The sequence below is a fragment of the Heteronotia binoei genome, chromosome 3 (assembly GCF_032191835.1).
Source record: "Heteronotia binoei isolate CCM8104 ecotype False Entrance Well chromosome 3, APGP_CSIRO_Hbin_v1, whole genome shotgun sequence".
Classification (NCBI taxonomy): domain Eukaryota; kingdom Metazoa; phylum Chordata; class Lepidosauria; order Squamata; family Gekkonidae; genus Heteronotia; species Heteronotia binoei.
The window spans coordinates 111043675-111066792 of NC_083225.1; the positions used below are offsets into that span (position 1 = coordinate 111043675).

The window sequence follows — 23118 nt, forward strand, 5'->3', positions numbered from 1 at the left end:
TGTTTCCAATTCGAGTTTTTTATTTTCCTGTACTGACATATTTTTGGTGAGAATCTTTGATTTTTGTTTGTTCACCCTTAATCCAGCAACATAACCAAACTCAGTAAGCTCGTTTAGAATCTCCTCAACAGACTCAGATACGTTTTGTGAAATCAGTACCATGTCATCTGCGTAAGATAAAACCTTGTATACTTCATCTTTTACCTTTAACCCTTTAATTTTGCTATTGCCTCTTATAGCATTATTTAAGCCCTCTATAGTTAACACAAATAATAGCGGAGAAAGGGGACATCCTTGTCTTGTTCCTTTTCTAATTTTTATCTCCTCTGTCAATATTCCATTAATTATTATTTTGGCTACCTGTTCGTTATAAAGTGCCTGGATATTTTTAATAAATTCATCTCCAAAATCCCTTGTCCTTAAAACCTGAAACATGAAATCCCAACTTAAATTATCAAATGCTTTCTCTATATCCAGAAAAAATAAAATCATCTGCTTCTCCCTGTGTACTTCATAGTGGGATAGCTGAACTGGTAGATTTATCATATATAAATGATCAGGAAGAGGGGGAGGTCACCCCAGAAGAAAGTTTGTTACAAAGGGAAACTAGGTTACAAAAAAAAAAAGAGAAATCAGCAAGGGGAACGTAAAGAACTCTAGAAGTTTAAAATGGCAAATAGAATGAAAATATTATCACTAAACGTTAGTGGATTAAATGTCCCTCAGAAAAGAAAACGTGTTTTTCTACAATTGAATAAATTTAAAGCAGATATAATATGTCTACAGGAGACGCATATGAAAAGAAAAGACGAGTATTTATTATGTAACAAGAAGCTAGGGAAGGCGTTTATAACGTCAGAATCTGAGAAGAAAAAACGAGGTCTTGTTACATATATTAGGGATGACATTCAAGCAAAACTGATTTTTCAAGCTAAGGATGCAAGATTCCAAGGAATCGAAATAATAAAAGATCAACAAAAAACTCTCTTAGTTAACATCTATGCCCCCAATGAAAACCAGGGGAGCTTTTATAAGGAGTTGTATCAAGAGATAAGTTCCAGTAATTATGAGCAGATTTGTCTCATTGGAGACTTTAATGCCGTGAGTTGCCCGAAGTTGGATAGAAGTATCAGAAAGAAAAAGACTAAATTTAAGCCATGTAGAAGTAATACTTTGCCTGAGGTTTTTTTCAGAATGGTGGATGAGTTCGCTTTGGTGGATGCGTGACGGACATTAAATCCCAACAAAAAAGATTTCACTTTTTTTTCTGGGAGGCATAATTCATGGTCTCGTATTGATATGGCATGGGTCGGGGTGGGATTAATGAAGTTAATTGAGGAAGTGGAAATCCTACCAAATACAATAGCTGATCATAGTCCTATCATGTTGCACCTTTTAGATGTAAAAAAAAAAGCAGGCTGGAGAATGAACCCAAAACTGACAGAGGATAAGCAATTTATTAAGTATATAGAGGAAGAAATGAAGATTTTTTATCAACTGAACTACCACAAAGAGATCTCTAACAAGATAGTTTGGGAAACAAGCAAAGCGTATTTAAGAGGCTTAGTTATAAGCTTTAGTGCTCGTAAAAAGAGATTAGAGAGTAAGAAACTAGCAGAATTAACAGAAACAATTAAAAGAAAGGAGAGACTATTAAAAGATAGACCAACTTTAGAGGAAATAAAAACAGAATTAAAAATTTTGCAGCATAAAATGCATTTCATTTCTTTTTTCATCAGAGAATGCCTAAAATATAAATTAAGTGTCAGCCTGTCTGGTGTAGCGGTTAGAGAATTGGACTAGCACTTGGAAGACCCACATTAGAATTCCCACTCTGCCATCGAAGCTTGCTGAGTAACCTTGGGCAAGTAACACATTCTAAGTCTACCCTACCTCATAGGGTTTCTATGAGGATAGCATGGAGAGGGGAATGTGGTAAGCTGCTTTGAGTCCCCAATGAGGAGAAAGCTGGGGCATAAATAAAGCAAATGATCAAAATAAATAATCTTTTCCTTGTTAAAGAAATAACTGGGGGGACACATCCCTCTGTACCCCAAATTCACAGATGGGGGTGTTGCGGCTCACTGTACAAGCGGGATGGGTGTTGTGCAGGGGGGGGGGGAGGGACTTGAAGCAGTTGGCAAAGATGCTATCAGGATGGGATTGTGTATAGGAGGGACCCTGCCACGAAAACAGAAACACCAAGGCTGTTGTTAAGATTAGAAGCTCACCTCTTTTGTGCTTCAGAAGGAAGACAACAATGTCAGCTGGATTTGGGAAAGGAGAAGCATTCAGCACACATCACATATGCTGCTTTGCTGCATTGCAGGAGGGAAGCACCACTCTCCTGCAAAATGGCTGTACATCTTCATTGAAGACACTGCCTTGGCTAGTGAAAGGAGAGAGTGAATCTCTCCCCCACCCACAAGCACTCCTGTGTGGTTTGACATGTGGTTTCTCTGGAGGACTCACACACTGTGTGACCCCTCCTCAAAAAAGCGTGGTTTTGTAAGCCAAAATGCCCTCAAAACGAGGTTGGGGAATTGTCAGGCGGGCATCTGGCTCACTCAGTTTCTTTTACCTGTGTATACAGGATTCCACGTCCAGAAAGTTATGCTTAAAAATATTAGGGTCTCTAATTAAGTAAAACAATTAAAATTTATTAAGAAAAATATAGGCTTCCATAGAAGGTAAAATACTCATAAAATCATACACACAGTCCTAAGAAAAATAGATAGAGAGATAGGGGAACACATGGGTAGACAAACAGGGTGATATTTACCGATCGTAGTCTTCAAGGAAGGCTCCAATGGCGACGAGCGAAGAAGTGGGTGAAGGGACCCGAAACTGATCAGGAATCGGGGATGGATCTATGCAGCAGAATTGGGATACTAATAGAAGCACACCTGTGGGTAGCTAGTCCACAGATTATAAGGGCTCTCTTGAGCCCTTAGAGATGGGAGGTACGAGGGAGGACGAAGGTGATCAGCTGGTTCATGACCTCACGAAAAGGGGAGGTTTCGCAGTGACCATAAGGGCTGGACTACTGCGATAACCAATGGAAAGTTCATTGGTGGCACCTAATTGGGTGCTGGCTCTTGACCAATGGACTGGCTTGGATCCTGGATACCTGAGTGAACTTTCAGGTTGAAACTGACGGACAGTGCGTGTTAGCAGAGTGGCGTGCTATTAGGCTGATAAAAATGACAACGCAGATAAGAAGAGTCTTCACACTGGTTCTACTAAAACTATCAGTGTATTTACAAATATTTACAGATAAGTGCAGTATAATTACAATCCAGAGCTCCAAAGTGCTACGCCAGACAATCATCAATACAGAGAGAGAAAGTAACCTTGTTAGTTAGCACTTTTATAGCTCAGCCCACCAATCAGCAAATATGCTGACTCACTGTGACTACAGGCAATTACTGGGCATTGCATCAGCCAGTCCTGTGATCAGTCACATGACCTCATCACTTTGACAGTAGATGACAGTAGATGATCTAAGATGCAGTAACTTCTAAGCTACACAGTTACTGACAGAAATGGACCAAGGGGAGGCTCCAAAATGACAGTTGGGAAGACGAACAGAGAGATTACTTGGGTGGGAAGATACTTAGGACTATTAGACTTATCTAAAAGGGTGACAATAGAGTCAAATCATGGCCTAGGTAAAACCCAGTTTGTACAAAGGAACTTGGCTCTGGCTGAAGATGGTCTTCCTCTTCTTCTATCTTCTCCTTGGCACTAGTCTTTGTCTTGAGTTCCGTCGCACAAAGACAGTGGTGGTTGGTCAATTAACCACTCCTGGGGTGGGGTAGGTTGCTTTCAGGCACAGGTGACATCTAGTGTGTACGTGAGCCGTCTGCTTCACTGGAATGGAGTCAAGCCTGGTAGGAAGATGGCTGAGTGTGGTGTTAGCCCTCCACGGTGGATTCCATGGTCAGTGCTTCAAAACCATTCGCCCGGAGAGCTCCTGGCGGCACAGTCTTCTCCGCTCCATGGCTGGGATGGATGTCATACGGAATGATGGGAAGTCTTCCGTTCTCCGGGTGGGCAGTCTCGTACCAGTCTAGAGTGCCTTTGTAGCATTATGGCTGCTTGTACTGCATGTTCCTTTCGCCCCTGGATAGGTGTGCTCACACTCTCTGGCCAGACGTGTGCGATTCACTTCTCCAGTTGCTCTGGCAACCAGGCTGGTAATTACGATGTTATGCAAGGGTTTTTTCCTCACAGTTTGGCTCAAGAAAGAAGGGCTCTCACTGGGGATGTGTACCACAAAAATGGCTGTTTTTTTATGACATAGATATCAGGGAGCCAAAAAAAAAAAAAAAAATGCCTCAACAATGACAGTATTCATGATTAATTAAGCCCTGAATACTGGTTTGGTATTTGGGTTCCCCCTTCCAATACTATTTAGTTCCATTGTTCCCTGTGTGGAACATTTTCTAGTGGCTGGAGAGGCTATTTTTTTTATTATTATTTTTTTAAAAAACCTAAATGGCATCAAACCTGCCACAGAGCTGTTGGTGCCTGTCCACTAAATAACCTCCAAGTTTCAAGTGAATTGGACCAAGTGGGCTAATTCCCATGGGCCCCTGAACAAGGTGCCTCCATCCATCCTCTATTATTTCCCATTGGGGGTGGGATCCTGTGCTTTTTACAGAGCAAAAAATAGCCACATGAGCAAGCAAAGCAACCACTTGCTAAAACCTTCCTAATGCAAACAGAAGCAGCAAGCCCTACATAACCAATGCAGAACCAGGGAATCCCAGCAGAATCACAGGACAATATGAGAAACTTAACACAACCAACATCAATGTAGAGAATCCAAGACGAAACAATTTAACAAGGAGGAATGTACAAATAACAGGATTGCCAACTGGAAACAATGGGAGATGTAGGAATGCCCATTGGATATAATGAGAGCCAGGAATTCCAATTGACTTGCATGGGCTCCATTTAAATATATTAAAGCGCACAAAAAGTTGCAATGAAAATGCAAAATGGTACTTCACATTGTCCGTTTTAATGTGGGTTTCCTGGAGACAAATTATTTGAGCCTCAGTTTTTTTTTAACTGTTGAAAGATTCTCTTCCTCTTTCCAGGTTCATTCATTCCGTTGACATTCAGCGAGAGTATTTTAGTCCCGCCCTTGGGGTTCATTTTCCTGATTCATTACTATCAGCTATTTTGAATTTTTCTTTCTTGCTCTGGAGCCTTGTTTTGACTTTTTCAGTTTTCTTTCTCCCTGAATCCTCTCCACCAGCTTTCTTGCTAGCTTCAGCTTCCTCCTGGTCTTCTCCTGACTCGGATCCATTTTGTTCCATAAAAGCATCACAAAATTCTTCCATCTTTTCCTCTGTGGTTATGTTGTATCTTTTGGACCGGAAAGTAAAAAACATTCCCTGTGGAATGAGCCATTTAAACTGAATTGAATGCTTCATTAACCAGGTGGAGAGCTTTTTGAATTTGAATCTCCGTTGACGGACACTCCATGGTATCTCTTTCAAGACCTTGATAGTTGAATCTTTCCACTTCAGCTCCGAGTCCCTTACTTTTCTTAAAATCCTTTCACAGGTCTCCGTACGGACAAACTTGACTTGCACTTCTCTCGGAAGATTAAATTTCCGTGTATAGTTTGAAGAGATTATCTTAGCCCAAAGGATGTCTTTTTGGCCGTCTTCCAATAAATCTTCTTCATCATCAGTTGTTAAAACATCTAAGATCTTATTGAGTAAATCTTCATCCCTTTCTTCTTGTAAATTTTGAAAGCGCAGAATGGAAGCCGCTTTTTCCATCTCCAGTTTAATCACTCTATCCTCTAACTCAATCAAGTCTGTTTTATTTTTAGTCGTTGTGGTGAATGTAAGTTTCTCTCGTTCTTCTAATTTTTCTACCTTGGCCGTTAAGCTATGAACTTGGTGCGTGTTAGCCAATAGTTGTTTTTGGAACTCTGCTAATTGTTCATTGGTCTGTTTAACCTGTTGCATCAGGTCTGTTTTCATACCCTCTAGGGCTTCTTGGTTTTGTTTAAAGCCAGATGTTATCATAGATTGCAATTTCTCTATGGAATCTTGATTAACAGGGACTGGCACAAGTTTACTTTTCCCGCTGGGGGGGTTCCCACTGCAAACTTTTTGATCTTAGTTTCCGTCATGGTGAAAAAGAAAAAGGTATACACTCTATTTGTATATATAAACTGTTGAAAATATTGGGTACCTAGGCTAAATATATTTAACTAATAATATCTCCACTTACAAACTTCTTAGCTTTGTTCTCAGGAGGTTAGCCTTCAACTAATTCCCCCAGGAATAAAACCTTCAGCTTATGTTGGTTATGAAAAACAAGGAAGAAAAGGCAAAAAAACAATTCATACAATCACTCAATCAAAGCTTCACAAACAATTAGGCACAGACCTATTTCAATTCATTTTAAATCAGTTACTATATGATATATACTTATACCAACTCCTCTTGCAAATATTGGAAACTTATAAATGTAGAAAGGGGGAGTAGGGAACACAAAATCAAGGTAAGGTACCCCAAATTAATGAAAGTTAGAGAAAACTGAGAAAAATTCTTGAATAACAAGCTTACTCCACTATTACACAGTTCCTTTTAATCTTCTTGACTTCTTTCTTCTTGCTTCTTTCTTCTTTCTAGTCTCTTATGTTCTTCTTTCTTACTGTTATCAGCAGCAAGGCAAAGACTTGCTGCCAACTGTCCAAATTAAGTCTTTCTAGTGTTCAGTCATTCAGTGTTCAGTCTTTCTGATGTTAAGCTCCGCAACTCAGTCAAAGCACCGACCCAAGCAGCTTCAGTGAAGTGCAGCCGCGGCAATCGCCACTAAGAGCCGCTGCTTCACCCTTTAGCTTTCGCTTCGTGGGTCCCAAGTCACTCCAACAAAACAAAGACAGTGAGATAAAGTTCCTTTACAGCTCGGACGATGCGGAAGGAAGGGGGGGGGGGGAGACACGGCTCAGTCTTACAGTTCTTACAGTTCCATCCCGCCTTCTCGATCTACCCCCACAGTTCACCTTCTTATATCAAACACAAAATATAGCCTTCTTCCACCACGTCAAACTATATTTCCACGGCTCTCTCCTCGTCTCTTCACCTTGCTCATCCAACCACTTACACCTTCCCTTCTTTACTTCTCAAACCAAAAGCAGTCAAACCACAGTTCAAATACCGATCCAAACACAGTCTTTCTTCCTCTGCTTCTTGCTTGTTACCACCCGACACAGTTCTACTGCCTTCTTTCTCACCTCTCACCTTCTCTCCGTTCACTTCTCCAGCCAAAAAAAGGAAAGCTCACCGCGTAGTCGCCTCCACTTCTCCGCTTCTCCGCCTCTCCTCGCTGTCCGCTGCTGTCGCCGCCATCTTTCGCTGTCCACAGCACGGCACCAGCTCACCCTTGCCGCTCCGCTTCAGCTTGTCTCGTATCGATCGTCTCTTTTCAGTACTGGAGCACGGTTGTTCAAAGGGGGCTTGGGTCCCCTACTAAAAGCCTTAAGTTCAGTTTGGGAAGTTCTTTTAAGGAGTTGGAATCGCTCCCCCTCCAAAACTCCTTCACCGGTGGCCCAGTTTTCCACCTAAGTGTTGAGAAGGTATCGGCCAAGGGGGAAAACTGAGAGAAAAGCAGAGCCTCCGCTCTACCTCCGCTCCCAGAAAGCCCCCCAGCTTCGGCAGCGTCCCCAGATGCTTCCTGAAGGGGTGCTTCCAAGACGGGAAGCCCCCTCAAACACCTCTCAAACAGAGAGTTCTCCCAGAGCTCGGGAAAAAATCTCTGCCCTCACCACACCATCATACCGGAAGCCCCATCATACCGGATGTAGTTTACCAAGTGTTCATTTTTCCTATAAAAACTTTACTTTTTGTACATTCATGAACTCTATGCAGGATTTCATCAACCCACATGACAAAAAAACCAAAAAAACCACCCTAAAGCATTTTACAATATGCAAACTCTGATTGGGTGGTTTATGTGATCAGTGTCTTTGTGACAAATTATGTGGTTAAAACAAAAAGGAAACTTAAGGTGTGCATAGAATAGAATAATAGAATTACAGAGTTGGAAGGGACCATACAGGCCATCTAATCCAAACCCCCCCCCCCCCAATGCAAGATCAACCTAGAACATCCTTGACAAGTGTTTGTCCAGCCGCTGCTTTAAGACTGTCAGTGAGTGGGAGCTCACCACCTCCCTAGGCAGCTGATTCCACTACTGAACAACTCTTATTGTTAAAAAAAAGTTTTCCCTAATATCCAGCTGGTACCTGGATTATTTTATTGAGTCCCATCCTCTGCTGCCAACAGGAACAGCTCCCTGCCATCCTCTAAATGACAGCCCTTCAAATACTTAAAGAGAGCAATCATGTCCCCCCCTCAACCTCATCTTCTCTAGACTGAACATTCCCAAGTTCCTCAGCCTTTCCTCATGGGACTTGGTCTCTAGGAACATTGGGAACATAAACATAATATCTTATGTAAAACAACAAGTGCACCATTGGTACAACATTTTTAGAACATAGCCATGCCGCAACTGATTTCTTCTTTTGGGCTAAATATAGATCAGATAGCCAGAATGATAAGATTCTTCTTAGAAGGGAAGCAGAAGGGATTCTTAAATTGATAAACTTGATAACGCATTGGTTAAATGGAAACACTTCTTGGCAGCCTTTGAGATAAATAAATGCAGAGCAAGAACAGTACATTTTTTTAAAGCTGGTTTAGTGAGAGGATTGATGCCTTTATATTCCACAGGCCCATATAGATTTTTGTTCAAAAAGGGTTTGTACTCTCATTTTTTTTCCAAAATTAATACCTTCGGGGCTTTCATTTATACATGCCTACAATAATTGTTATAACATTAATCTAAGTTCCTAGCATAATTTTTGGTGACTCTTGATAATTAAGTGTTTTTTAAACATGCTCAGAAGTTCTATCCTTTTAAAACACTTTTTTCATCGTTTCTGATAAGCTTTGAACAAATAATTAATAGAAACAGTTAAGATATTTGGTAACCTTTTTTTCCTTTTATTTTCAACAGATGATAGATAGATAGATAGATAGATAGATAGATAGATAGATAGATAGATAGATAGATAGATAGATAGATAGATAGATAGATAGATAGATAGATAGATAGATTCCTCTTAGGAAGCTCAATGTGAAACATACAGGGATAATTGATATATTGGAATAAAATTATCTTCCCACTGCACTATTACTTTTTCTTCATCCTGGGATAGGAGCCTTCTCTGCAGGATGAGAAGGGTAGCCCTTACCTACCAGTGAACCTAAAAGAGAGCAGCCTATTCTGGCTCTCTTTCAGGCGAAGCCAGTCCTGGTGGCACTGGCAGCCAGGGCAACTGGTCCTGGGTCCTGCTGTCTAGCACCTCCAGATGGCTGGCTATACAATTCTCCCAGCCATCATCTCCCACAAAGCAGGAGATCTCATTGATGGTTGATAGAGTAATTGGGGTGGTGCTACTGCAAGTCTGTGTGTGGCTTGGCTAACAGCATAATGGGGAACTGGGGGTAGTTGCTCCTCCATTAGAGGCCCAGGGCAGCTGCCCTGGTTGTTCCATGGTTAAGACTGCCCCTATTGACCGGACATGATTTTCAGTACTACTTTACAGAACAGTGTGTCTTTGGAAGGCTTAGAAACAAAACTGCAAAAACTGTGCCTAGTACAATACAGCATGAAATGTCTGAATTATTGTTTAACAGCTAATGCATCTGAAATGTGTGACCGTGTTTCTATTGGGATTTTGATTTAAAAAACCTAATTCCTTTACAAAGACTAAAGACGCAATTCAAAATCCATCAAACTGCATGCTATATAGCAGAGGGGGCCAACGGTAGCTCTTCAGATGTTTTTTGCCTACAACTCCCATTAGCCCCAGCCAGCATGGCCAATGCCTGGGGCTGATGGGAGTTGTGGGCAAAAAAAACATCTGAAGAGCTACTGTTGGACACCCCTGCTATATAGAGGTTCTGCAAATGATTCAACTCACTGGGAATAAGGATTAGACATGTATTTCTATCATGATATAGTTCCTGACTGCACTAATACAGTTGGGCAGTCATCACCCTTGCCATGAAGAGTTCATCTAGAGGAAGAGTCAGGCTTTGGTGAAATGTTGGGTGAGATCACATGAGAGATTTGGCCTGACCTAACCACATTTCCTCTCTGGATTTAATGTGCACAATCACATGCACACTTTTGCCCCCCCGAGTCCCACCCATACTGACCTCGTCTTAAGATGGGCTGAGACCAGATTAAATAGCCACAGGGAACTTCCCAGTAGCAAATCTCTACAGCACATTCAGGGCATGTTTCCTGGCTGTCTGGATGGCTGGGGCATGCAATGCATCCGGCTTGCATGTGCAGAAGCAATCTGAATGCTCCTCTTGCGCATTTGTGGCCTGAGCCTCTCCAGGCAGTAGGCCAGGGGCTGTGTGATTGCTGCATCATCATCAAAGAGAACCAGCTTTTTCAAAGCCGGGATGCTGCCACTCCAAATTTCTAGTGTAATCCCACCCATTGTGTGAAGTGATTACTGAAGATCCAGTTTACTAAGCAGTTCTCAAGACTGAGAGATCAGGAAGAGTGAAGTAATGTGGATGCTAGAGATCTCCTGTGTCTTGCATTCACAACTAATTTTAAATCTGAGGGAGAAGGGCAAGACTACACATATACTGAAGCATGTAACATAGTCTCTAAGATTAATATGAACTATAGTGGCCGTTATAATTGACTAGATGCCATTTTATAGTGCTTAAATTCCATTTTAGCACACAGCCAGAAAGCAGTTATTCTGTAGAAATGTATATCGTTGTGTCTGTCACCTAGGCAACAGCTGGAGGGAACTGGTCAGAATTCCTCAAGAGATGTTATATCAAAATTCAATTCTTCATGATCTGCCTAATGGTTAATTATTTACATTTAAATTACCTTGCACTAGCATGCAAACAGAAAACTCTTATTAATGCATATTTTAATGACTGGCTTTTAACAAGCACAGCATCCTACATCTCCATGGATTTTGAAGCTATTCATTGGTTAATGTCAGGGCTGGTTATATTGAAGCTATTGATTTTGAAGCTATTCATTGGTTAATGTCAGGGGTGGTAGCCTGGGACACTGCAGTTGCTGAGCTCAAGCCCAGGAAAGCCCACCACTGTGACTTGGCACTTCCATTAGTCCTTGATCTATTTTGTACTTAGCTTTGCTGACAGTAGATGTTGTGTCTTGAACATAAGCTGTTATACCGCATGGCGATCGCTACAGAGGCGGCCTGCGGGTCCCCAGATATAGCTCGCCAGACGCCCCGCCCATCAAGATCTGTGGCGGGAAGTTTGACTGACCAGGATTGGACTGGTCAGATGAGGGGGCAGTTCCGGGTAATGTATATAAGCGGGACCCGGCCCGCGTGCTCCCTCTCTTGTGACGTGCTACTGAATAAACCATGTTGCCTTCCAAACTGTCTCGGTTTCAAGTACATTACAGTAGAGCAGCATCAGCTGCTGCTGCCACCAACGCATCCACAGGATACTATCCTATTCCCTTCCCAGCAGCAGAGTGCAGGCAGGCTTAGGCCGATGCTGCTGCTTTCAGTCCTTACAGCCATCTCTATTTGCTTACTACTTATAAAAAGGGGGAAGGAGGTGCTCCTTGTCACCATCACTACTTGGCCAAACTAGTGACAATAACAATATTCAGCTGCCTGTCTTCTGATTTCAGGAGATATGTAGCTGCTGCCTGTAGAAGGGAAGACGGGTGAGTGGCAATGGCTGCTCCTTGCCACCACTACTGCTCCACTGTGACCACAGGACAAGGAGATGCTCATTGCCAACAATACTGTTACACATGAGTGATCAGTGACAGCAACAAGACACAGCCACTTGTTCTGTCGGGATGATGAGTGACCATGGGCTCCCTACCTTTCCAAGGGGAAGGGCAGGCGGGTGAGTATAACGCTGCTGGATATCCTTCTCACCATTCACTTGCTTAGCTGTCAGTGTGAGAAAGCAACAAGACAGACAGCAATAAAGCAATGTTTCTGTGGATTTCAACATTTGTGACAACCTGCATGTTTAAATGTTCTGTTACATTCTACAATTATAAATTTTGAAACTGCACTGCCTAGAGGGCAAAAAAATAGTAAAAAATATTATTTGATTTATTAATCGATAAATATTATTTCTGCAAATGCACAGAAGCCTTCAGGAGTAGGTAAATCACATTAGCAGCTTCAACATTAGTATGCTCTTAAATTACATTACTTGAAGCATCCATGCATTTAATGTTGTCAAAAAGTTTTATAAATCCTTTATTCTCCTTACACAAGAGGATGGATATTACATAGATGGAAATAACCTGGGGTCCCATTTAGTACATGTAAACTATATGCTTTGCCAATATTGGAAAGGTTTATGATAACTATTACTTGTTGAGATATGTATAATTCTATGAAATGTGGATGTCTCTTTACCAGGTATTTCATTCTCAAAGAGCATATACATATAATGCTCATAATTCATCCTTCCTTGTGGGTCAGAATGGAATCCTTCCTTGTAGGTCAGAAAAGTTGTACAATGAATATAATAACTACATGTAACAGTTGTAGATTTTAATGCTATACTTCAGTCAAAGTTCAACAATCTCCGATATCTTTGTTCTTGCATATTGTGTACAGTTACTATGATAATGTCTGTTGTAATTTTGTGGTAAGAACTTTTCATTATTATCTGGATGAACAAATGGAACCCAGGAGTTTGTGAAGTCCATATTCCCACCACTTCTTTCTACCATAGTCCTCAGTGCCCTGAAGCCCCCACTGAAATCAGAAAATATTCTGCTCAGTTAGGATGAGGAGAACACAACAAACCACAGAAAATAACCAACCTACTATTGAATGAAAAATCTGAGCTGCTGTCTTCCATGGTGCATCCCATATTTATCCAAGGGTGCGATTGATACTTAGGTACAAGTTTGTGTTTTCTTAAGATGGCCACAGCAAGAAAGAGGGCAGAACTGTAATATCATTTTACAGATCAATTCTTACATGAATCAATCTATTTAGGTCAATTCCCTTTACATTATTTATGCCGGTTACATTTCTGATTAACGTGGAAATGAATACGAATAAATGCAAATGCTTTAAGACTGCAATATCACATAGAACAATTAGAAAGGCATTTCTAGAAAGGCATTTCTGCAGGTGGAAGAGAGAAGATGATTTTCCATTGTAGATCCCTGCACTTGACCTCCAAGTGAAGAATTCTGGGCATGTTGTAGACTGAAGCAGCACAGAGTGGTTAAAGGTTCTATTCCATGATATGTTTCATGGTACACTGGACACATTTTAATTGATTTTATGATCACTTCTTCCTCAAATGATAAGAAGTAACAAGAGATCACAGAATTGTGAGGGAATTAAATAATACTGTTGATGTAAGAGTCCTGATCATGGGTGGAATTCTAGCAGGAGCTCCTTTGCATATGAGGCCAGACACCCCTGATATAGCCAATCCCCCAAGAACATACAACAAGAGTTGTTGCCACCTGCTCTGCCTTCTGCTCCAACTCCTGGGACTATAAAGGAAGCTTCCCTCTAGAAAGCAGAGAAATACTGCCTGCCTGCCTGGCTGAGGAGAGGCTGTTTCTTCAAAGGTACAGTTGTTGCCTCCTGCCCTGCCTTGTGAAGTAGTTTGTTAATGCCAAGTAATAATTGTGAAATTTGATTGTCTTTTGTGTTTTGTTTATTCTAAGCACTGGGTGTATATTGCATAGAAAAATGTGCACAAAAATGTTAAAATGTGCAAACAATAAAACAAGTTGTATAAGCTGAAGGCACATTGCCAATACAAGAGCCTCTCTAATTTGTGCTGTTCAGTAACCAGTAAAAAGCACAAAGGAAAAAAGCCGAAAGAAAAAAAACCCACATAAATGCTCACAGGAAAAAAGCCCCCATGGAAACATGCCCATGTAGAAACATGCCCACATGGAAAGGAGCCCACACAGAAAAAAGCCAATACTGAAAGAAGTCCCCATGGAAAAAAGCCCCCATGTAAAAATATGTAAAGCACCATAGATGTTTATAATTATGGATAATCATTAATAATATTTGTTGTTACTTTAGGATTAAAATAAGTCATTCACGTGCAACACAAAGTGGCCATTTTGTTATTTTAGGATTAAAATATATCATATGCACATGCAATAAGAAGTGACCATTTTATTGTAATGGTCAATAATAATGACCAATAATGAACTTTATTAAAAAGGAAAAACAATTATAACAGAAATTAAACTCTACATAGGAATATATATTTAAATAAAATTAAATACTTTAACTTTGTTAATTTACAATTTGTCAAACTTTTTAATGTTAATATATTGTGGTACACCCAGTGACCACGACAAAAGACTATATAACCCTAATAGTAAAAGCAACTATTATTTAACAACAACAGTAATAACTCAGATATAATTCTTCATTGCAAATTAACCAATCTCTTCAAGCAACTAAGTTTACCTTCCACCTGTTCATATTGTTGCACAGAAGTGGCAACCATGTAATGTAGTGCCTCATATTTCCTCTTTTCTGCTACTAGGTTACCTGCCTGTGCATTAGTCAATGTTAGTTTGTGACAAGCCAGGTCCCTCTTAGTCCATCAAATAGAAACCACACACTGAGATGACAGAAATGGAACAAGAAATTAAGAGCATTGTGCCCCTACAACGGTTTATCTGCAATCAATTATTTCAAACATTCTATTATAGGTGTCCATGTTCTTTTTTTCTTTTTCTTTTTTGAAGTAAAATGTAAATACATGGTGGATATGAATTACCCACCTTGGCATACCATGTGTACAGTTGGTAAAACATATTTGGCACTTTATCAAAAGGTAAGATGGTATCTTTGTTTAATTCAAACATAAGATCTCTATAACCTAAAACCAGAATTCTGTCTGGATTTTTCCACACCAGAATTGTGAAGTATCAGTTGCCTATACTTTTCAGGAATGCATGGTTTTTGGGTTAGGCAAATTATTGCCTGCTCTGTGATAGCTTCTCTTTCTTAAATAGCAGAAGTAGTTAAGGCCTCATAGATCTAAGAAGCTAAGCAGGACTGACTCTGGCATGTATCTGGAAGGAAGAAATCAATAAACATAGTTGGAATTAATTAAAAAAAATGGTATAATGGAGAATTAATCCACTGGTATCTCAGGCTGGGAGGGGGGGTTGTTTTCTGAGGTAGATGCTCCAAATTTGCAGCATAGCATCCAGTGCCTCTTCCCAAAATACCTTCCAAGGTTCAAAAGGATTGGACCAGGGGGTCCAATTCTATGAGCCCCAAAAGAAGGTGCCCTTATCCTTCATTATTTCCTATGGAGGGAAGGCATTTAAAAGGAGCATGGTCCCTTTAGATGTGATAGCAGAATTCCCTTTGGAGTTCAGTTGTGCTTGTCACAACCGTGCTTCTGGCTCCACCCCAAAGTTCCCAGATTTCTTGAATTGGACTTGGCAACTGTATTCCACAATTATAAACATCTATGGAGATTTACATATTTTTCCATGGAGGCTTTTTTCCATGGGGGCTTTTTCAGTATGGGCTTGTTCTGTGTGGGTTTCTTTCCATGTGGGTTTCTTTTCATGGGGGCTTTTTTCCTGTAAGCATTTATGTCTGTGGGGGGTTTCTTTGGGCTTTTTTCCTTTGTGCTTTTTCCCTAGAACCGTGCTGCTCATTCCTTCCTGCTTCTGTCCCTTGCAAAGTATCAAACCCTTTTCTAGAGGGTTCCTCAAGCTTCAAAATGTTTTTTTGGAAAGGCACTGGAAGAGAAGGAAGCTTATAAGTATCATGCTGTAAACAGAACTCTACTTGTGGTTATTAAGGCTGATTCCTTTACTGGTTTAATTCAGAAAGCCACTCTTTGTTGCTGTTTTTTTTCAACCTGAAGCAGTTAAATACAAAACAATACTTCACATAATTATGATTTTGCCATTAATAATTACTCTTTTTCCTTGCAATACTTTGAAAGAAAGGACAAAAATATAGAACTTACATTCAATATCAAGGTACATGCTCTTTTGATGCCCACCAATTCTACTTGCAGCTTCACAGTCATATCTCCCTGAATCTGACAACTTCACATCTTTAATGTGTAGTGATGACTTTCCATGCTGCCCTTTGACTTCTATACGGCCATCTGCGCTCTGTTCACAGTGATTACAGAAAAAGAAAATATTTTATTTGGTTTTTTTTTTCCTTATATATTCAATGTTACTGTTAATTTCATGCAAACGTAAGTTCCTGGTAGTGAAAGGTTGGGGTTTTTTTGCAACCTGTTGGTTGATAGTTCGAATGCTAAAATAGCATTGTAAGATTGCCAATTCCAGTTTATGAAATTTGTAGAGATTTGGGGATGAAGCTTTAGGGAAGTACAGTTTGGGGAGGAGAAAGAGCTCAGCGCAGATGTGATTTCATAGAGTCCTCACTCTGAAACTGCCATTTCCCACAGGGGAATTGATCTCTGTAGTCTGGAGATCGCCTGTAATTCTGGGAGAACTCCAGTACTTATCTGGAACATTAATTATCTGTGTAAAAATAATATGAAGACCACGGAACCTGTTTTGCATTTTTACAATGTCTTAAGGAAGATTTTATAAACCTAAGTAACAGTATTCCATGGAGTAATATGATATGAAATGTTCATTTTCAAATAATTCATTTTCATCTCACACAGTGATCCAGAATCCCTATAGTATAGTTTACATGTAATAAGATTCCTTTATTTATTTTTATTTATTTATTTGGGATTTATATCCCGCCCTTCCCACGAATTCCTGAGCATACAATGGGCATATATAGCTTGCAAGAAGTCTTTACTCCATAGTATGGTAGGACCATCACATGTATTGAAAGGTCCATTTGTACATATCTGAATATATACATCTGTACATATAACAGTTTACATCATCTTTGGCAAGAACAAGTTGTGTAGCTTAGGTGTAGGGTGGCAACTGGAAATCTCCTGCTATTACAGCTAATCTCCAGAAGACTAAGATCAGTTCCCACAAATAAAATGGCTGCTTTGTAGGGTGGACTCTATAACATTATACTCTAGTGAAGTCCCTCCCCAAACTCTGCCCTTCCCAGGCTCCAATCCCTAGATCTCCAGGTATTTCCCAGCCCAGAGCTGGAAACCCTATTTAGGCCTATATGTATCTGAAATATAAATGCAAGCTCTGTGTCACACATTATACTTTATAAGTGAGGAGGGGAAGCTTAAAATAACTTGGTGTCTGTTCCTCACTTTGTACATTTAAGAAATATGTTATAGTCATGAGGAACTGGCAGTCTTTGTTGTTGTTACTAAAGGATAATGTACATGAAATATCAGGCCTCAGATTCAGTGGGAGCTCACAAGAGCACAGCTCCTGAACCCTTCTGAGAGTTCCACCTCCTTGTCCATTGAATAGTATTGCAGTTGCATAACAATCCTGGATGAGCTCCACCACCTATTTTTCTACAAAATGACCGCTGTGTAATATAATGAAAAGTTAAATTGGAACTATTACAAGGTTCCTTAAAACCATAACATAATATTTTATTTTAAAATGTTCATAATCATTTTGAAATTTATATACTCACATATCCTGTTATATTGCCACCACGAAGTTTGGGAAAACAACACATATATTTCATTTTACTTACACATTCCAGTCATAAAAGGACAAAATTGCTGGAATTAAATAAAAGGCAGTAGATGCAATGGTATAAAAGTTAGGCAGACCAAAGTCTAATTAATGATACTTAGAGTGCTATGTTAAAGTGGGAATAAGCTCTACTGAATAATATGAGACTTACTTCTGAATAGATACGCTTGGAAATGCCCCCTGTCTGACATATTTGAAATGTACACTATTTAAATCTGCTTAATTTTTGTCTCAGTTTTTTTATCTTTCTAGAACAATATATACACATCACCACAAGGTTTGTTATAAGACCTCTTTAATTTTATCTCATCAGGTTACTCAGATGACCTTTATTTAAGAATCAATTCCAACCTAAGCATCATTTTTATACTGTGCAAAATACAGACAAGAGACCATTGGGTATTGCTGGCTATTCTTTAATTTGCAATAAATAACCAATGACTTATTCTGAACTCTTGCTGCAAGCAATCCTGCATACTGTCTTGTTCAAACAAGTCTGAGGAACTGAGGATGAAAATCTAATACAATGCTCATGTTTTAGAAATTAAATAACATAGATCACAAGCTATTTATATAAATGTGTCAAACGTTCTGTCACGACCAATTGCTGCCACCACTCTGGGTTAAGGGTTCCCCTTGAGAAGGCCCAGAGTACCATCCCAAGCCCTTCAGACCTGTAGCTTAGGCCAAATAATAGGCGTGAGGATCAGGCAGAGTGAACAACAAAAAGTTTATTTTAGTGCAATATAAATTAACAAAGTGCATTAACCAGTAAAAGGGTGAAGGAAAAATAAACAAATGCCCTAACATGTCTATCTATACAGTCTCTACCTAATACCAACACTAGGGTTGCCAAGTCCAACCCCAGAAATATCTGGGGACTTTGGGGGTGGAGCCAGGATACACTGGGGTGGAGCTAGGGGGGAGGGGGGAAACGGCGCCGGTGCGGCGGCCTCTTCTCCGCTCGCCATGGCTGCTCCTCCGAGATGGGCTCAGGCTGAGCCCATCTCGGAGGAGCAGCCACGGCGAGCAGAGAAGAGGTGGCAGCGTCGCGGTGGCCTCGCCCGCTCCGCCTCTGGGGTGGAAGCAAAGGGGGGGAGTGGAGGCGGGCCGAGGGAGTGGCGAGCCGCAAGTCCGGGTCCTAGAAGGGCCCGGATTCGCGGCTTGCCATGCTCCTGACCTGCCTCGCCCTCCCCTTCTCTGGTTTTGCCTGCTCCTCCGAGATGGGCTCAGCCTGGGCCCATCTCGGAGGAGCAGCTGGGGTGGGCGGGGAGGAGGAGGCAGGAGCACGGTGCCCAGGATCGGGCGGCTCACCATGCTCCCTGGCGCCGTTTCCCCCCTCCCCCCGCTTCCATTTTTTTGGGGAGCGGGGGAAGAGGGTGGAAACCCTGGGGTCCCCTGCCAGGGTGGGAGGGTTGGGAAGCCTAACCAACACTCACCACTTGCCTTGGATGAGGGAGCTTTCCCCTGCTCAAGCTCTCCCGGTACAGCCCACCTCCAGCTCAGCCATCCAGGGAAAAAACACCCACTTCCTGGGCTTGGCCTTTATATATTCTCTTCCCAGGCCCCATCCCTCTCTAAGCCTGTTTCCCTCCAAAACCTTTGCTACCCAATCAGAAGGACAGAGGGGATCCTGGGAGATGTAGGCTCTTCCCAGTACTCCTAAGCAGGCTTCCCTGGGGCCTGCAGGCCTCGCTAGGCCCAGGATCATGACACATTCATTCAAAATTCCTCCATTGGTTTGGATTACTTTTGTGAAAGGTAATTCTTCTAGTGAAGAAAGAAACATTTTTGTTGATTCCCAACTTCAGACTTCAACTTTGGCCACCCAAGCTTTTTGTAGCGACCTGCTTTTTTTAGGATTTCAGAATGCTAAATAGGATCCAGCTAAATCCTTTTGAATCAGCAATAAATAATTTTCGTTTATTGTATTTGGTTACAAAAATAATTTATATACTAAAGATACTATCCTGTCTATCTTGTCTTTTTTTTTTTTTTGCGGGGAGGGAGGAATATTTAATATACATGGAGGCCACATTCTTTTGCTCCTGAGGTTTTCCTCCTCAAATCTGAGTTCCAACAAACTTTAACTGACCATTTTGCACTTGTAACTGCTAGTGTTCAGTGACTGCTACATCCTCCAATGTGCCATCTGTGTACAGTAATTGAACAATTAATGCTTAAATTCATTGGAAAATGCCATGAAACCTAGAGTTGCCAGGTCCTGTCTCTTACCAGTACAGAAGTGATATCATCATGTTAGGAACACAGCCCATCTGCAAGCAGCAACTTTGCTGCTTGCAGTTCAGGTGCCAGCAGCTCCTGTTTGTAAAAAGCATTTAAAGGGACTGATGCATGAACTGCAAGTAGCAAATTTCCACTTGGAATTCAGGCACGCATGGCTCCCACTTGTAAAAAGCTTTTAAGGGGACTTTAAATGCTTTTTACAAGCAGAGGGCCGCCCACGCCTGAACTCTAAGCAGCAAATTCACTGCTTGCAGGTTGGGTGTGCAGTTGGTGGACAGTCCTCTTTCTCCTCCCCTGCAAGACTTAAAAGGTCCTCCAGCTGATCGCCAAGCCACGTGCTCCAGCTGAGCAACTGGAGGGCCCTTCAAATTTTGCAGGAGGGGAGGGAGAGGAGTGGTTGCTGGTGGTCGCTCTTGGGGGTAAGACTGCCCCCAATCAGCCAGCTGGCTAATGGCAGGTAGGAGGTCATGAAATCAGGGATCTCCCACCCCCACCTGGGGACTGACATCCCTCATGAAAACTGCTAAAGTGCTTTCCTTTAAACCAAAGATTCCCAAAGAATGAAATTAACTTCCCTTTCTGTGGCCTCATTCTTTTATCCCTAATTTATAGAAAGAATGATTAGCTAGCAAATATTCAGGTTAGAAAAAAGAAGTATTTCTTTTTATCCATATGCTTTCTGAGCATTTTGGAGAAGGTAAGCATAATTTAAATAAACAAACAAAGAATAGCAAAGCAAAACTCCCCTTATTAAAGGCACATAAGAAAGTAATGGAGCATGAAGTTTAGGTGGAACAGGAAGGGGGGAAAGCTTGCAGATGACAACTTGTTTAGAAAGATGTAAGCCCCCAACTGGTTGAACCTTTTTATTTCTAAAATGGAAATGCTGCCTCTTCAAAGAATGAATCCCCTTTTCCTGTAGCCTTGAGCTCTTATCAAGTAATTTACAATGTAAAACACATTAGCTAATCAATGAATAATTAGCATAAGAAAAGAATGAGCAACTATTACAGCTGCCTTGGTGGTGGGGAGTCAGAACAAAACAATACAAAAACAACTTAATCCCAAATTCCTGAACAACAGGCATCAGTATCACTGTCTGTTTTTTCTATCAAAGTTTATCTTGAAATTCATCAAGGTCAGCAGTTGAGATTTTGTCCCACAGATTTTTTTAAAAAGTACACATTCAGCCACCAAAGGACAAGTTCAACCAATTAAATTTTTCTGCATCCTTAGCAACTTTGACACGTTTTTCCAGCAGAAAAACCCTAAAACCAAATAACAATCCCAACATCCAAATAAAACAGAACTGACATTATCTTGCTTTCTTCTCATTAGCTGTGTGCAATGGTAATTTTCTCAAAGCAGTAAGATATGAGGCAATGTTGGAATACATTAATCTGAGTTTTATGCTGCTCAGCCAAACAAGGCATGGTGCCAGCATAAGACTTAACAGTGCCTGCCTATCTAACCAATGGCATACTGCATCTGCAGTTATGGAATCCTGACTTCTTATATGCCCCAGCGAGCACTTTGTTCTGGATCGCAAAATCTGCTGGTAGTCCCCAGTGTCAAGGAAGTGAGGTTTCAGTCAACTAGAGCAAGGGCCTTTTCCACGGCTACACCTAGCTCGTGGAATGAGTTGCCGGAGGACGTTAGGGCCCTGTGAGAGCTCCCACGGTTCCACAGGTCCTGTAAAACGACACTCTTCCACCTTGCTTTTCCATAAGGATAACTTACAGCAACAGACTAGGCCCATAAATCGGAATTTAACATCATTCCAGACCTCCCACCATGCTATGGCATTTTGGGATCCTATGGAACATGTAACACCGACCACTGAAACTTAATTGCACAATAAACCATAGTACTAGCATCCATTGTTATATTGTTTTAACTGACATTTTAATATTGTTTTATGCTTTGTCTTATGCTTTATGTATTATCAATGTTTTTATCTAGTTGGTCATTTCAACCCTAAGCCCTGAGCCTGCCTTCAGTGGGGAGGATGGGATATAAACAAAATAAAATAAATTCTCCCAATGTGACAATGCAATATTACCCAAAAGCAATCTCTTATTTTCCAATGGAAAGATTCCCTACTAGTGCTCCATCTGCACTGTACTAGTGGAGAGTGACATGAATGGACTTCTTAGGCCATTACTTGGTTTCACAACAGACAGGAACAGCACGGTTCTGAGAGATAAAACCACAGGTATATTGGTGTCACATGAACAAATTCTCACCTAATCCACGATCTAATTACTGACAAGCTCAAGAGAAAATTTGCTCTTGTAATTTGGCAGCATCAAGGCCAAGTCTACTCAGCATACTTTGAAGTGACTGAGAAAAAGAAATTGAGGCCCAGCAGTAGCTAGATCTAGGTAAGGCTGCCAGGGCTGGCTTGCCCACTAGGCAAACTAGGCAGTTGCCTAGGGCACCGGGAGGGTGGGGGCACCAAATTAGGCTTCCCCTAGTTTGCCTGCCTCCTTCGCTCGTGTGCCCACCCCTCCTTTCCTTTCCCTTCACCTCTGCCCCAGTGCGGTCACAGCATGTCGCACCTGGGCCCTGCTGCCCCGACGTGGCGTGCATCTTAACTTTAGAAGGACACGCTGGAGAAGGCTTGGTTCCCCCTCCCTTCTGGTTCTGGAAATGAGGAGGGGAAAGCCTCCAGTGTGTCCTTCTAAAGATAAAATACACGCTGCGTTGGGGCCAGCAGGACCCAGGTGGGGCACGCTGTGATCGCATTGGGGGGGGGAAGGAAAGGAAAAGGGGGGGAGATGAAGGGACAGAAAGGGAAGGAGGGTGTCTCGCCTTGGTGCGGCACCCTGGGGGGAGGTGAAGGGAAGGGCGGGCACCATGCCTTGGCACCCTGGGAGGACAGCGATGGAGGGGGCACCTGCCAGAGGCGCCACAAGCCCTGAAGGCTGCCAGCACTGAAGGCTGCCAACACTGAAGGCTGCCAGCACTGAAGGCTGCCAACTCCAAGTTGGAAGATTCCTGGCAATTTGTGAATGGAGTCTGGGGAGACAGATGAAGAAGAAAAAGAAGAAGAGGCAAGTAGTTCTTTAAGTTGGAATCTATGTTGCAAATATTTAAATATTTTAACCTATTATAATTTTCTTTAACACACAC

At 41.5% G+C, this 23118-nt stretch overlaps 1 protein-coding gene across 4 annotated transcripts in view; it reads right to left on the bottom strand.

Annotated features, from left to right (window-relative positions):
- NCAM2 (neural cell adhesion molecule 2) overlaps positions 1-23118 on the bottom strand; it is a 525500-nt gene that overhangs the window by 176126 nt on the left and 326256 nt on the right. For all 4 annotated transcript variants that reach the window (XM_060234386.1, XM_060234385.1, XM_060234388.1 and 1 more), the window contains exon 9: positions 16083-16233. In XM_060234386.1, coding sequence (XP_060090369.1) covers positions 16083-16233 — 151 coding nt within the window. The remainder of the gene's footprint in view (positions 1-16082; positions 16234-23118) is intronic.